The sequence below is a fragment of the Bacillus rossius genome, chromosome 7, assembly GCF_032445375.1.
Source record: "Bacillus rossius redtenbacheri isolate Brsri chromosome 7, Brsri_v3, whole genome shotgun sequence".
Taxonomy (NCBI): Eukaryota; Metazoa; Arthropoda; class Insecta; order Phasmatodea; family Bacillidae; genus Bacillus; species Bacillus rossius.
Window position 1 is genome coordinate 65604900 of NC_086335.1, and position 15430 is coordinate 65620329.

Genomic DNA, 15430 nt, shown 5'->3' on the forward strand with positions numbered 1-15430 from the left:
GTCCACCCCGTCGACGGCGTGTCGACGAGGCGGCTGGTCCGGCCCTGGTATACCCGGCCTCAGGGCCGCGGTGGTGGCGCCGGCAGTCAGCTGTCCCCGCAGTTGCCCCGGCGTGGGGACAGCTGATGAGGAGCAGTCCCGTTGTCCCCTGCTTCCCGGCGGCATACAGGACGTTAGTGCGGTAGGCGCCGGTGGTGGTCGACGTGTTCTGTCAGTTACTGGGACTGCCGGTGGCTGGCGGGCCGGGGAGCGGCACCCAGTTGTCCCTCCGCCCCCGGTCCTGCGTTTCCCGCCTGCGACGTGTTGCCTTCGCGCGCCTCCTCCCACGCGGCTCTGGTGGGGCAGAGGCGATGCCAATGGTACGCGTCCGGGCAAAAACGGCATCGCGGCGGACGTTCGTCCCTCTCTCTCGTAGCTGTCCGCTCGTGACGTCCTCCTCCTGTCGCAGTTGGTTCCGGGCGTTCCCTGGTGCCACCGCGGTCTGTTGTCCTGCGCGGTCCCGCGCCGCCGGCGTAGCTCACCACGGCCAAATCACTGTCCGTGACCTCTGTGACGGTGACCCCCCGCGGCCCCGAGCGAGCACGGGGAGCTCTCGCGCCCCTGAGTGCCGTCCTCCACTGCGACATGTCACGTTCGATCACGCGGGCGAGGGCCACGAACTCCTCCGTGTCACGACCAGCAGCCGTCCTCATGAAGGGGCGAAACTCTGGCAGCAATTGTTCGACAATGGTTGGCAACGCCGCACTCACGTCCCCACTTGTCCCCAATCGGCGGAACATGCGTAACTTCTCGTAAATGAACTGCTCTGCACTCTCGTCCTCCTCCTGGTTTCGGCAATAAAATGTCCGCAAACACATTGCCCGCGCCTGATCGTTATCAAACCTAGTTTTGACTTGGCGTACAAAATGTCCCCACTCGGTATCAAAACTCCCGGCCATTGACCACCAGTTCCTTGCCTCGCCGCGGAGCTGTCCCGCCACTCGCGGCGTCCACTCCGCCCGTCGCACTTCGTACAGTTTTAGGAGGTGTTCACACTCCCGCAAAAACTCCCGCGGGTCCTCGTTGTCTCTCCCCGCAAACTCTGGCAACTCAAACTGCGTGCTCACGTACCGCACTACCGGCCCATCTGCGTCCGCGTGCCTGTCCCCCTGTTCCCGTTTACTGTCCTCAACTGTGCTGTCCGTGCTGTTCGCGCCCTCGGCCGCGCCGCCGGACCCGCACACCTCGTTTTTTACGTCCATTTTCGCGGAGTCTCCCTCCTCACACAAGTCCGTTTCGAAACTGATTAGATCGTATCTTTCTTGTCCCGCCTGTTTCCACGCCATCCTGCCCTCCTGTGCTACTGATCCGCGGATCGTGAACACAATCTCCCCCAGTAATACAATACGATCCTCCCCGGCGCGTTATCTTCAGTCCGGGATACCGCTGCACCGCCGTCTTGTATTTCTGTCGCCCCCACGACACGTTATCTCTCGCCGAAACGACTCGTATTCGCGACGTTCCCGCGCCGCGTTATCTCCCGCCGGCGCGCCGGCGCGCCGTCTCGAATTCGAGCCGCTCCCACGCCGCGCGGTCGCACCTGCTTCCGTTCTGTCCTGCACCTGCGCGCTTGCGTGCGCTTGCGTGCGCTTGCGTGCGCTTGCGTGCGCTTACGTGCGCTTACGGCCACACTAGTTGGGCGCCAAATGACGTCCCTCGGCTTCTGGTCCCCGTTTTCCCGTTGAAATAAATGTCCTGTTATGCCCGTACTGCCCTCGTCGGAGAGGTGTGGGTCCAGGCCAACGTGGCCGGGACCGGGAAAGGCGGGACCTGGAGGGAGAGTGAAGTGATTGCGAGGAATGTTGGTAGGTTGTCGCAAGCAGAACACGGCATTAACGAATTTCACGAGCCGTCTTTTATTAACGCTTATAAAGTCCTGCCGCAGCCTGGCGGAACCGTCGCGGAACAAGTGCCCTACCACGGCGACACGGACTCCCTGATGACGGGGCGGTTCTCAAATACGTTTCGGCGCGAATCGTAAAGTTTATTAATGCTAGGCTGACCCAGTGAGAGAGGGCCCGAAGACGGAGCGCTGTACATACGCGGCCCGTTACGTAATGTTCCGTGGACGGCGAAAAGTTCAGAGACTCGTAGCACCACGTTCGCGTTGTAGAAACTGCCCGCTAGACACGTCTCCCGATGACTCGTAAGTTAACAATGCTAAGCTGATTCGCGGTGGCAGCTCAGCTGCCGTGACCGACTGCGGACTGAGCGAACGTTCAATCCCGAGCGCAACGTGCGCGGCTCGCGGAGCAACGAACACGTCTGTCTCCGCTCGAGACCAGGACGCGACTGCCTCTCCCCGCTCGCCCGCGGGCCGGCGCCCGCGGGTGGCGGGGAGGGAGGGGAAAATCGGCCGGCGTGGGAGAGAGCTCCGTCCCGCGGCGCGCCAGGCTGCAATTACATACTATGGCGAAACACTTCAGAAAAAGTTATTGAATTATTTACAAAGACATACACGAGACATTAATTACACAGCGAACTTGCACAATGAATAATAAATAAAATAAGTTAATTACACACATTCAAATCCCTTAATCGTTTACAAATATATACACACTGAAATAAAAGATAAAGTCACATAGAAAAACACTCGTTGGCATGCTAGGGCGCACGCGGGTGCGTCCCTGGCCGTCGCACACACTGGGGTTCACTGGGGGGGGAAAACAGGCCCCCTCAGGCCCGCGTCGGTGGCCAGGTACGGCCTCTGTATCTGGGAGGGTACGACGACTGTCGTCAATACTTTCTTAAAAATAATGAACCAGCCATTTTCAACAAATATTTTTAAATAGGTTTTGCTCACCAAATGATTTTAATGAGTCAAGATTTTTACCATTCTCAAGATGGAAAAATTATGTAATTTTCAGTTAGTAACAGTCAGGTATTATCCAATACTTTCTAACTTTCAGTCTGCAAAAGTCAGGTACCAATAGGTACCTAGTTTTTAAGACTTTTCATCAGGAAAAGTCCAGTATTTTTTTTCAACTTTTAGTACAGAAGAGTTCTGATATTTTTAGTCAGGGAAATTTGCCAATTTGTGAGGAAAAGTTTGATATTTTCATGCTTTCAGTTATAAGAAGTCAGATACTGTATTTACCCAAAAATAATGCATCTCTGAATATAATGTAACCACAAACTTTTTGATTAGTTCATGAAAAATAAATCATGGATTGGACATTGCAATCCAAGTACATGGCACTTGAAAATAAGTGAAAATTATTTGGCAAGTTTGCGATTATAATGCAACCCTCCACTTTTAGATTCCGCAGTGTTGGTAAAAATCATAGCATTATATCAGCATGAATACAATATCCCTCACTTTTAGTTGGAAGTCTGGTATTTTACCACTTTCAGTCAGGAAAGGGTATTTTGACAGTTTTTGACATGATAATGTCTTATAAATCTATGAACACCGGCTGCACACACGATAAAGCATGACTCATTGTCACGTTCCGCCTGAGCCGAGCGTGCAAGAACCGGCCAACCACCGTGCGAGAAAATCTTCTTTAATATCAAACAGGTTAAGGCGGGCTTTTTAACTAATTGTTCGTGATTATATTTAAACAAATTATTTAAATTAAATTTGCAAAAACTGTAAATAATATTTGAAAGATAAAAAGTATGCAATTTTTTCATCAATGATTTATGATGTTATCACGTAAAATTATCGTCCGTAAACCAACTCTACAGACAACCCCTCTCCCCCTTTTTTTTTCTTGGGGGGAGCGCTCACCTGCGGTGGGGTAGGGGTAGCCGTCAGCGTCGTAGCTCACTCCTGCAAACACCCTCTGCTTCTTCTGGTCCGACTCCGACTTCTGTCCGAAACCGCCCTCCTTGCTGTCGGTGATGTAGAAGGGATGGTACCTGGCGGGGTTGGTGCGGTCGTTACCTGCGCGGAAAACAGTTGTGACTAGCGTCACCGGGAACTGCTCGGTTGACTGGGTTGCACACGTAGATATAATGACTTTTCCTTGACCTTTTCATGTATATACATATTTTCATAACCTCGCACAAACTGAAGCAAACACAGTGAGTATATGTCATTGATTTTAATATTACACCCTTTGCAAAATAATAGTATTTCTTTTCCTCAAGTCTGTTTCAAAATATGCATTTTAAGTACAAACTGTACACTTATTAAAACATCACATCAATGCTTAAAACATTTATCATCTTTAACTGAACAATAATATTCAGTCACTACACAGAAGTAGTACATTGAATATTTTTCAACTCTGTTTTATTGTGATGTAGGTAAGTTATCATTTTGGAGTTGCCAAAAATAACATTGAAAGATCATACTCCAAGTGATTACTTGCACATTTACACTGTTAAATAAGTATAAAAATATTTATATCAAGTTATTAAAATTGCAGTTAGAGTGGAAGATCTTTCTTCCGCCATTCTGGGATGCTAGTTTTTTTAGTTCGGCATATCTTTTTTTCCTCCGTTTCTGTAGAGCAACTTATTATAACTTGTTTTAAATACCATTATACAGTACATTTAGTTATGTATCTTTGGTATTCCAGTTTAAACTGTTTTGACGTTTGATAATCAGGCAAAATCGGTAATCCAGCATGAACATAGTCGCAAAATGCGCCGGATTAAAGACCTTCCACATTATGTAACAGTGAAAAAGCCTCCTTAATCAGATCTGTCATTTATTTTATCGCTATGTATAAAATAACATTTAAAAGCCAAGTGCAAGTAACTGGTTTAAGATTAAAAGAAAAGAACATTTAGCCTCGGTACTGACTCTGCAGATTTTGTCACACCGCCTAAAGGCATAGCTGCACTCTTTGAGCATATTTCAACATCACCCCAGAAACACCCACTAATGAAGTGTTGGACCAAGGCCAGGTTTATAAACTATGCAAGGAAAGCGACCAATCCAAGAAAGTAACAGTTGTTTAAATTTTACAAAACAAACAAAGGCATCACCAAACCTACAACTTGAAACTTTAAAAGAGTAGAGAACAAATTTACTTTCCCAGGCTTGTTTATTTTGAATATATGTGAAATTTTTAATTATTTGATTTTAAGGATTTATTTTTTCACTGTGCAAAAGTTTGATAGCTGAAAATGTGATGCATGTAATAAAACAACTGTAACCTTCTATACACATAATGTTTGCGCCTTTAAATGTTTTTGGAACACTACACTTCAGAAATGGAAGGCAGAAACGCAAGCCGAAAACATGAGAAGTTGAAAGTTGGTCGGTGCTTGCGTTGTGTTTTTTGCATCTCGAGTGCCTTATGAATGATGTTATTTAACGTTTTTGTCTGTTGCGTCTCGCGTTCTTGCGTAGTTAGCCTGAGCTCGCAGGCGAGCGGAACGTCGGCTATGCACACTAGGCAGTTCGGAGCCGAAGCCAGCGGCAGTCAGAGCAGCTCGCGAGCATCCTCACCTCCTTCAACCACGAACGTGTACGTCTGGCCTCGCTCCACGTAGATCTCCGGGATCAGCTTGTCGTTGATGTACCAGGCGATCCCCCACGATGGGTGACCTTGACACACACAGAGCACGCACTCAGGATGGCCCACATTCACCTCAAAATAAAAGACGGTCCGTCCACACTTAACTATCTGTTCTTTTGGAACAAGTGCATTAAAATTGCAATCAGAAGACAATAATCACAGAGTATTCATTAGTACAGCAAATTTTGTGAGTACCATGGTTTTCATATGCTCTCTGTGGTATGTATTTAAATATTTGAGGAAAGTGCTGCGATGCAGTAAGCTAACAGCGCAACAGTAACACATTTTGTAGCAGTTCTACTGTGTCTAACCCTGTAGCAGCGAGCATATGGCACACCTTACAAAACCAAATTTTTATCCAATTCACCAAGATAGCACTTGAGCAAGTGTTTTTGGAATTATGTTTATTTAGTTTTATTTGTCGGCAGCAGTTTATATTTCCACCCCTCTTTCCCCCCTCCAATATAATAAAAAAAATATTTTAATAATTTAAAAATTAGCAGTGTGCTCATAATAAAGTTACATTATTCCATGGGTTTGTGGTTTTAGTTTTATAAAAAAAAAATTGCCCTACAAAATATGACAATATTTATAGTAAAACTGAAAAAAAAAAAAAAAAACCCCTACCAAATTGACTGCTTTCTTTGCTAACACTGATTTAAACCTTTACAGATATAACAAAAAATAACCTAGTTACATGTCTTACACACAGAAGCGACAGGAATTGTGTTTGCAAGAAGACTGTATTGAATGCCGGTTTGCACACGTTACTGTATATACGTTAAATAATGTTAACATACTATATGTGTTTATGACCTGATTTAATGAAATAAATACACAATTAACTCAATAAAGTTAAATAATTAAAAATCAAAACATATGTGTAAATGTTGGACTTCTTAAAGTCTACTGTTCCCTGAGATTTTAGTATGACAATTTTCTTTTAAAACTCAATCGAAAAGAAGATATCCTATTTTCATAGGTAAATTAAAATCCTTAAATTATATTTTCTAACCCTTGAACCATTTATTGAAAAGTTTTATTTTAATGAGACAGATATCTTATTTTCATAAGTAAATTAAAAATCCTTAAATTATATATTCTAGCCCTTGTACCATCTATTGAAAAGTTTTATTTTAATGAGACAGATATCTTATTTTCATAAGTAAATTAAAATCCTTAAATGATATATTCTAGCCCTTGTACCATTTATTGAAAAGTTTTATTTTAATGAGACAGATATCTTATTTTCATAAGTAAATTAAAATCCTTAAATGATAAAGGTTCTAGTGGTGATCCTTCTCAAAACCCTGTGCCGGCTGACCTGTGATGGGGGTGTAGCCCCGCTTGCCGCCGGTGGGCCCGATCCTGGCGGAGAAGACGGTCTCGCCCGTGATGATGGCCGAGGGCCAGGGCGTGAGGCCCGTCTCCTCGGGCAGGTCGAACAGCGAGATGGGGCACGCGTGGTCGTCCAGGCTGCTGAAGTCGATGCGGATGTCGTCTGGAGCACCGCCCGCGCCGACAAGCGTCACAACCCTGACTCTCTTCATACATAAGTAGGGGCAGGCATTTTTCGCGAAAAAATCTGAATGCCTAATTGACTGCAAAAAGGTGTACCCGCACCAGCGGTTTGTTACTTGTGATTGGCGGCCGTCTGAGAAGAGAAGTGGTTGCCATGTTTGACCGAGCCACTCAGGACGCGTTTGCCTCCGCACTGAATTACTGTGATTGGTTACGAAACGATCTACATAAATAAGAAATAAACCACCCAATCACGAAACACAGACGATGTTACAGTGTTTTAACATTCAACTGGTCTTGGAATCTTTTCGCGAAATATGCATGCTCCTATACATAAGGTAAAACTGAACTTATCATCAAGGAAATTTTATTACTGCAAAAAAAATATTTTTCATATATGATTTAACGTCCAAGACTCAAGGCTCAAGGAAAACTTGGGAAGGAATAGGCCATGACATACAGCAAGGGCGTGGATTCGAGGGAGGCCCGAGAATCAAAAATTACTTCTCTGAGGGGCCCGCTTGCATGATCGTAACTGTGAAATGGGAATGATAAACATTATCTCGCCCCTAATCCCCCCCCCCGGCCCGACATGCGGCTCGCGAGCCACGGTGTGCCGACCCCTGGTCTAGGTGAAAATGTCTTGCACCGTATATGTCATCCCTACAGAGCGGTTCGCCACTGTGTCACGGAGACAGGCTCCCACGTTGTTAGCCTCCTGGCGCGGTAACGGTACCCGTGGAGGACTCGTGAACCGCGGGGCGGGAGGTCGCAGTGAGGGCACCAGTCGGCCAGTGCGGTCTGAGCTCACCTTCCACAAGCCCCAGGGACACCGCCGACCTGCCACCATCTGAGACGTCCCTGCTTTGAGTGCCCCTGTCCGCAGCTCCCAGGACATTGTCGAAAGGTTGGGGAAGGTTGGGTAAGCGTCATTTAAAAAGCTCTTAAACTGTGAAAATTATTAAAATAACGCAAATTTGTGTTTCGACGTGATAACATCTTATAAATCGACGAACGCCGGCTGCACGTACGAAAAAGCACGACTCATTGTCACGTTCCGCCCGAGCCGAGCGTGCAAGAACCGGGCCAACCACCGTGCGAGAAAATCTTCCATAATATCAAACATGTTAAAGGCTGTTTTTTTAAACTAATTGTTCGTGATTGTATCTAAACAAATTATTTGAATTAAATTTGCAAAAAACTGTAAAAAATATTTGAAAATTAAAAAAAAGTATGCAAATTTTCATCAATGTTTTCTTATGACGTTATCACGTAAAATTATCGTCTGTAAACCGACTTTACAGGCAACCCCCCCCCCTTTTTTTTTATTCTGGCCGCGAGGTTTCACGCCGTGAGCCATGAACCTCGATGAAGGTCCAGCGGATGGAAGCGGGCGGCCGGGGCCTCACCGGTGGTCTTGTCGGGGACGGCGTGCGCGTTGGCCTCCTTGCGGCTGTTGAGCGGCCCGATGGCCGCGATGACGCTCGCCTCGCCCTCGCCGGGGATCGCGCGGTCGTTGATGGGCTCGTTGGTCTGCAGCGGGCGGCGGAACGTGACGGTCGTCACCCCGTTCCGGCGGTCCCCGGACACCAGCGTCACATCGTTCCGTCCGCCGATCCGCTCGTCGGGACACACCCCGTTCTTGCCGTCGCACTGCGGCAGCGAGATGTCACATTGCATTCCGGGGGATCCGGCAACTGTACGCTTTTACACCAGTAAGGTTTCCATGCCATTACAAAGTCCTATAAAACACTCGAATACATCATTATTAGAGACCTGTGAATTTCGCGGATCCAATGACCTCCAGGATAGACTCCAACATCCTCTACACACTCGGGCAAATGCCAACTGTTCATTGGCTGCTGACTTGTGAGTCGTCTCGACTGGGTGGCCTCTGTGATTCGACATTTCTATGAGTGATGGGTCTCTAATTGGCCCTCAGTCTTCCAGATTAACAGAGAACCAATGACAGAAGCAGCACTAAGGTGTAATTACATATTTGAATTTTAGCATAACACGAAATGAATCCGCGAAATTCATGGGTCTCTAATCTTTATACATCTGTACATTCTTACATTTTTTCCTTATTTTACTACAAGTACTATGAGGATTAATTTACAGTAAACAAAAATTGCTGCAAAATAAAAATAAAAAATTGTTAATTGTTGAATAAAGACACTGTGATGAGTATTGAAGAATTACTAATCTTCAAAAATTTATACATATTATCTCCCAGATGACAGAGGGTAATCTTGCTGAAGTGGGCCTCCTCGAGTTCAGCCCACCGCTCATTCTCGTGTGAAGTCAGCTTCATAACGTGTTGTGTTTGATTTAAGGACTCGTCAAGTGTATGCGTGATGCAATAAAGTATGTATTCTTAATAATTAGGTTTAATACTACAATTTGTGGAAGGAACTAGCGTAAGCAAGAGTATTAATTACTACTCATATGTTTAATGTAGCGAATGTACTAAATGGTGGCAATAAAGGGAGTCCATATGATAGTTAATTGAAATTGGAAGGAAACATTTAACTAACTGACATATTAATATTTTTTTTTAGTTATTAGTCTTTTTTGTGTAAAGCATATTTTATAGGGTAGAATTATATTTAATTTAAATTTGTAAACAAGGATGTTTCTATGTGAAAAGAGGAGGGATGAAATGGCGGTGACAGATGCAATGGATGTATTTTGTACGACGAGAAGCCATAATTTTATTTGTTCACCGACTTCAACAGACATTAAATATATTTAACTTTTTATTAGTCTTACTAATAGAGTCCTGTTGAACTGTTTCCAACCATTGGGCCAATTAAATTAATAAATTATATCCTTTTGAGATTTACATTGTTTCCTGTAGCACCGCACTGGTGTAACTATGTAAAAATGAGTATTATTCCACGTCACCACCGTGGTTCTTGTAGGGTAAAGTTGTGGGTGAAGTCTGGATATCACTCCAGAAAGTAGGTGTTAAGGTTCCAGATACAAAGGAGTGGCTTCAACAATAGCCAAAATGCTGGAGATTCGTCAAGGCCCGGCAGAAAAATCTCTTCACACCGCCCTACTGGCAGTTTGCGTGCGAGGTATTACTTAAACAATCACCTCGACCATGGCCGAGCTAGCGGCGTGTCAGTACCGGACATTCTTGTATGTTACGGTAAGCTTTAAATTACCTATACATTAAAATGACTGCAGTAGTTTTGGAGTTATACATATTCAAATATCACAGATTGACCGAGATATAAAAAAAATTCTTCTTAAATGCTGTTCAGTTTCCCCCCCCCCCCCCCCCCCCCTTTTCATTTTAGACATAAAAATTTTCAAAAACGGTTTTAAAGGTTAAAAAAATTACTTAAAAAATTCTAGTTTTAACTATCATAATGTACAATTTTATGAATTCTGAGTGCTAGAAAAAAAACCCTCAAACTGACTGATAATGTTGATTAAGCTGTACACTGAAGATATAAGATGAGAAATTATCATTAGTGTTTAATTTAGTACCAGTAAATCAATGAGACACCCAATTATACAATCTACTAATCAAAAACAACAAATTAATTCACTAAGGATTTATGTTTCTGCTTCCAGATTTTCAATTTTCTGTTTGTCGATTCAAACATGTGCCACGCCAAAAAAGCTCGGCCGAGTCTGTGTTTTCGCTGTGCCCGGCTCAGCAGCGAGCAAGTACCTGTGCTGTCGCCGACATGTAGTAGTCTTCAGCTCGGAACGCTCTTCGGTCCGTGTCGTAGAAGGCCACTACGATGTCGCCACCGACCATCGACGGTCTGGAACAAAACAGCACATGCCTGCCGTTATCACACATCATGAGAAATGACTGTCATCCGCCAAGCATAGCTGCTAGAGGACCTGCTATCAACATGGTTTGTTATTACTAAATGTATGATTTTTACAATGTTTGGGCTGAAGATGTAAAATTGATCATGCAAATTTTGTAAGCCTATGAAGAGAGTTATGAATTTTTTTGTCATTCAACCCCTGTTTATTCGACCCCTTGGTCGTATAAAAAATTTATTTCAGACAAATGTTGTAGATAATAATTTAAGGTTTTACAATAAAACAGAATGAAGTGTACATGGTAAAAAAAGTATAAATTTTTTTTAAATTCTGCCCCTTTAATTTTTTTATCCCCTGCAAAATGGTTCATCGTATCAAAAATTGTGTCTGAAAAGTTTTAGATAAAAATTATAAATTTACAAACTTTTTAAAAGGATTTTATAGTGAGTTATGAATTTTTTTTTTTTTTAAATCAACCCCTCATTTTTTTCAACTCCTTGTAGCAAAAATTGGTTCGGACAAAAGTTTTAGATAACAATTATGAGATTAACACACAATTTGTACAACTTCTATGTTGTACATATGAAAGTTGTTGTGATTTTCTTTTGTCCTTCACCCTTGTTTTTTCAACAGTTCTCTCTCCACTTACTATTTGTCTTGAAAATTCCCCTCAAATTACTATCACTGAGGAGTTTCCAACACTTTTCCAGGATTTCGAGTAAATCCCCTTACCAATTCTCAGTTCCCTGACTTTCCAGAACATGAATAAAGATGGCAGGATTTCCTGCCAATTGTCTGGAGTTGCTTGAATTCTGGGTTGTAGCCCCATCACCGACGTTTCGGTCAACGTTGCGGTTGCCATCATCAGGGAGTAGTTACCTACTTTATTGGGGTATGTTGTTTTCTAGTGTTTTCTGGTTTTTTTTTATAGTGGATTATATGGTAAAGCATTATGTTAGTTTATGTTGTAATTGAGTGTTTTCTTGTTGCATTCTGTTGTTTTCTGTTGTAAGGTTTTTTTTGTTTTGGGGGGGGGGGGGGGGGGGGTGTTTGCCTGTTGTTTTCTAGTGTTTTTTTTTAATAATTGTATTCTGTTGGTTTTTCGCTGGTTTCTGTTGTAAGGCAATCCTGTTGTTTTCTAGTGTACTTTTCATTGAATTCAGTGGTTTGTGTTGTAAATCATTCTGTTATTTTCTAGTAGTGTGTTTAATTGCATTTCTATTGTATTCTGTCGAATTCAAATGTTAAAAATATTTATTAATCATAAATTGTATGGTGTATTTTTCCAGATTTTCTTTGAAAGTTTTTTCCAGCAAGCCACAACCCAGGAGCCGAGTACTTTCTGAGCGTGGACGCCCCAGGAGGGGGAGGGAGACGGGAGGGGGAGGAGAAGGGGGCGGGGCACTCGCCTGCCTTGCTCGCCGCTCAGCCCGAAGGCCATGTACTGGTCCTCGCGCATGCGGGCAGCCAGCTGCACCTGCACGTGGTCCCCCTGCATCTCCCACTGAACCTGCAGCCGGTCGTCCAGCAGCTGCCGGCAGTTGCTAGGCCGCACCTCCTTGGGGTCCGGCGTGGTGCTGCTCGTCTGCACAGACACGCACTCCCCCTCTCAATCCGGCCGGACGTCGTCAGGTCACCGTGCTCGACATGCGACAGTTCGAGCAACAACTGTCACTGTGCTTAACATGTGATAGCCTGAGCAACAACTGTCACTGTGCTTAACATGTGATAGCTTGAGCAACAGCGCACATGCTGCTGAAAAACTGTCACTGTGCTTAACATGTGATAGCTTGAGCAACAGCGCACACCTGCTGAAAAACTGTCACTGTGCTTAACATGTGATAGCTTGAGCAACAGCGCACGTATGCTGAAAAACTGTCACTGTGCTTAATTAACATGTGATAACTGGAACAACAGCGCACGTCTTTTGAAAAAAAACTGTACCGTTTGTAAACAAAACCCACGGCATCGTTCACAACCGAATGTGATATTTCTGCCGACGAATAGCAACCTAACGTTGACCTCGTTCGCAGATCTGTCTTCAATCATCATTAGTCTAAGTTCCTGACAAGACACGTCTGTCCATGAAAGTCCCCCCCCCCCCCCCCCTGTCTCACATGTATTCTAAACGACAGCATGTCAGGTCAGGTAGTTTAATATTTTAAGTTCTATTGCCTGAATGTAAACACACAGCAAGGAATTATAAAATGTTCAAATGCAGGGTACAAGTTCGGCCCCTCCAGCCAGCCTCGACACCGCAGTGGCAAGACACCGGGCTCACATTCCGGAAGTTCAGTTGTTATACCCAGTCGGGCCACGCTCATTTCTGTTTCCCACACCGTGCGTATGCTGGGATGGTTCCTTGTTAGACCGTGGCAGTCGTATGGAAGGGCGCTGGGGGCACTCACCCCTCGCCCTTCCCCGAAAACCCTATAGCTAGAGACTGAAAAAATTCGCGCTCTCGATGACCTCTAGGATAGACTCCACAACCCCCTACACACTCAGGCAAATGCCACCTGCCCGTTGGCTACTGACTCGTGAGACCTGTCAACTCGTGGGACGCTTGCGATTCGATGCTTTTTTGGTTGAAGGTTTTCCATTGGCTCAAAGTCCTTCAGATAAACTGTAAGCCAATCACAGAATCAATATAAAGGTACAGTTGTTTGGATTCTAGCGTATCGTGAAATGAATCCGCGAATTTTTCCGGTCTCTACCTATAGCTTAAAACAAAATGTACTCCAGATCACTAGGGACAAGATTACATGGTTAATTGTGATAAAAACCAAAACAACACCGAAATGCATGTCGGTACACCATTGAACACAGAATGCAAGTTGCTTGACTTCAGTTCACAGAAACGAATGCTAATATGATTTGAAAGAAAAATATTTGGAACGGTATGTAATCATTTCTAAGAGCATTCACAGGATACGTTGTAAAATTATAAAAAAATTGCGAATGTAATTGCATCAACACTACTCAATCTCTAAATTTCATAAAATTAAAAAGAAAATTATATAACAATACAGTTTTTTAGTATGTGCAGTAATCTTGCGAGGTTTGTTTCTGTTTTTTAAGATATTTTACTGTAGCAATCACTGAGACGTGACTCCAATGCGAGCCAAGACTCCAGCTCCATTGGCAACCATGGTCGTGAAAACCTGCAATCAACACAATGCAGACACACTGAACACCTTCGTTAAGGAGGGGGGAAAGGGAGGGGGCCAAGTGGGCCCGGGCCCCTCTGGAATCATCAAAATTGTAACTTAGATTTGGGAACGATAAACATTATCTCACAGCCCCCCCTCTGGTGATCCTACAGATTTTCGCCCATGCTGAACACTACAAATTACCTACACAGTTTTCATCAGTTAAATTTCATTTTCTCACAGTATGATTTCTTTTCACACATTTTCCTTAGATGTGTAGTTTTCCTGTTAAAAAAAGGTGTACCTAAAAAAAATAAATTAAATTGCACAAAATAAATACTATGCAACGTCAGTCTGTGTTGTAAATAATGAATAGATGCCAGATTATAACATAATGACCTTTCCAAATTAATTTTACAAGCAGTATTCTTAACAGTAAAAGAAAAACACCAGTGGGTAGGTAACGTACAATATCTGTCATGTACGCGAGGCAAAAGAATAAATAATGTCAAAACATAAATTGGCGAGAGCTGGGATCTTCAAATGGTCTGATTGGATCATTTACAGTGCGTGCTCTTGGAGCGAGCACTGTAAGTGGTGGACACAAAGGTTTTTTTTTTTTTTTTGTAAAAAGAAATAAATTTTCCAGAGTTTTATTTTTCTGTGTGCAAATAAAATTATTTTAATATTTTTTTAATATTTTTTTACATTCTATGAATATTTTTTTCTCTTGCAGCTGTCAGTAGTCTGCACCTAACATTTGGAGTTAGTTGTGCGTGTTGATACTTGGAGCACTGAATTCAGCCTCAGTCATCAACGTCAGTCTATATACACTACGAATTGTCTGTTTACAGCAGGAGGGATAGAGGAATGGGAAACCTTGTTCACTGACACCAAGCAATCAGTGTTCGTGCATCTTTTTTTTTATGTTGTAAAAAGGAAAAGATTCGTTAGGTTAAGTTTAGGGATGAGCCAATCAAAACCTCACGTACCATCAAATCCTTAGTATTTAAAAGAATTCAATATTCAAGAAAAATATATTTTTGGAAGAATATTAAAGGAGATCAGAAAAATTAAAAATAAATTCATCACCGATAACCTCTGAAATTTACAATGTCAATATTTTGCTTCATACCTATACTCTTACCATTCCCCAAGATATTTTACTTTTAACATGTAACTAAATAAATAAAATTACTATATGTATTGATTCTGGAAAATAGGTTTGCAAATAACACATTTAAAGGATTAAATGTTTGAACACCGTGGGTAATACTTTTCAAATCTTCTACATTATTTCATTTTTGGACCCTTGAGACCTAGATTTGGATTCGAGGGGTTACTGTTTGGAATTCGAATTCGAGATTCGGGTTCGAGAAAATTTGTATTCGACCCGTCACTAGTTAAGTCTGTTAACAAAAATTTTTTTTTTTTTTTTTTTGTTTTTTT

The 15430-nt window shown here is 43.3% G+C and overlaps 1 protein-coding gene across 2 annotated transcripts in view; it reads right to left on the minus strand.

The window, feature by feature from the left end:
- Nucleotides 1–15430, minus strand: part of LOC134534235 (protein Skeletor, isoforms B/C) — a 168495-nt gene that overhangs the window by 18218 nt on the left and 134847 nt on the right. For both annotated transcript variants that reach the window (XM_063372516.1, XM_063372515.1), the window contains 6 exons: nucleotides 12242–12417; nucleotides 10726–10822; nucleotides 8447–8690; nucleotides 6841–7017; nucleotides 5447–5545; nucleotides 3773–3928 (listed from right to left, as the gene is read on the minus strand). In XM_063372516.1, coding sequence (XP_063228586.1) covers nucleotides 3773–3928; nucleotides 5447–5545; nucleotides 6841–7017; nucleotides 8447–8690; nucleotides 10726–10822; nucleotides 12242–12417 — 949 coding nt within the window. The remainder of the gene's footprint in view (nucleotides 1–3772; nucleotides 3929–5446; nucleotides 5546–6840; nucleotides 7018–8446; nucleotides 8691–10725; nucleotides 10823–12241; nucleotides 12418–15430) is intronic.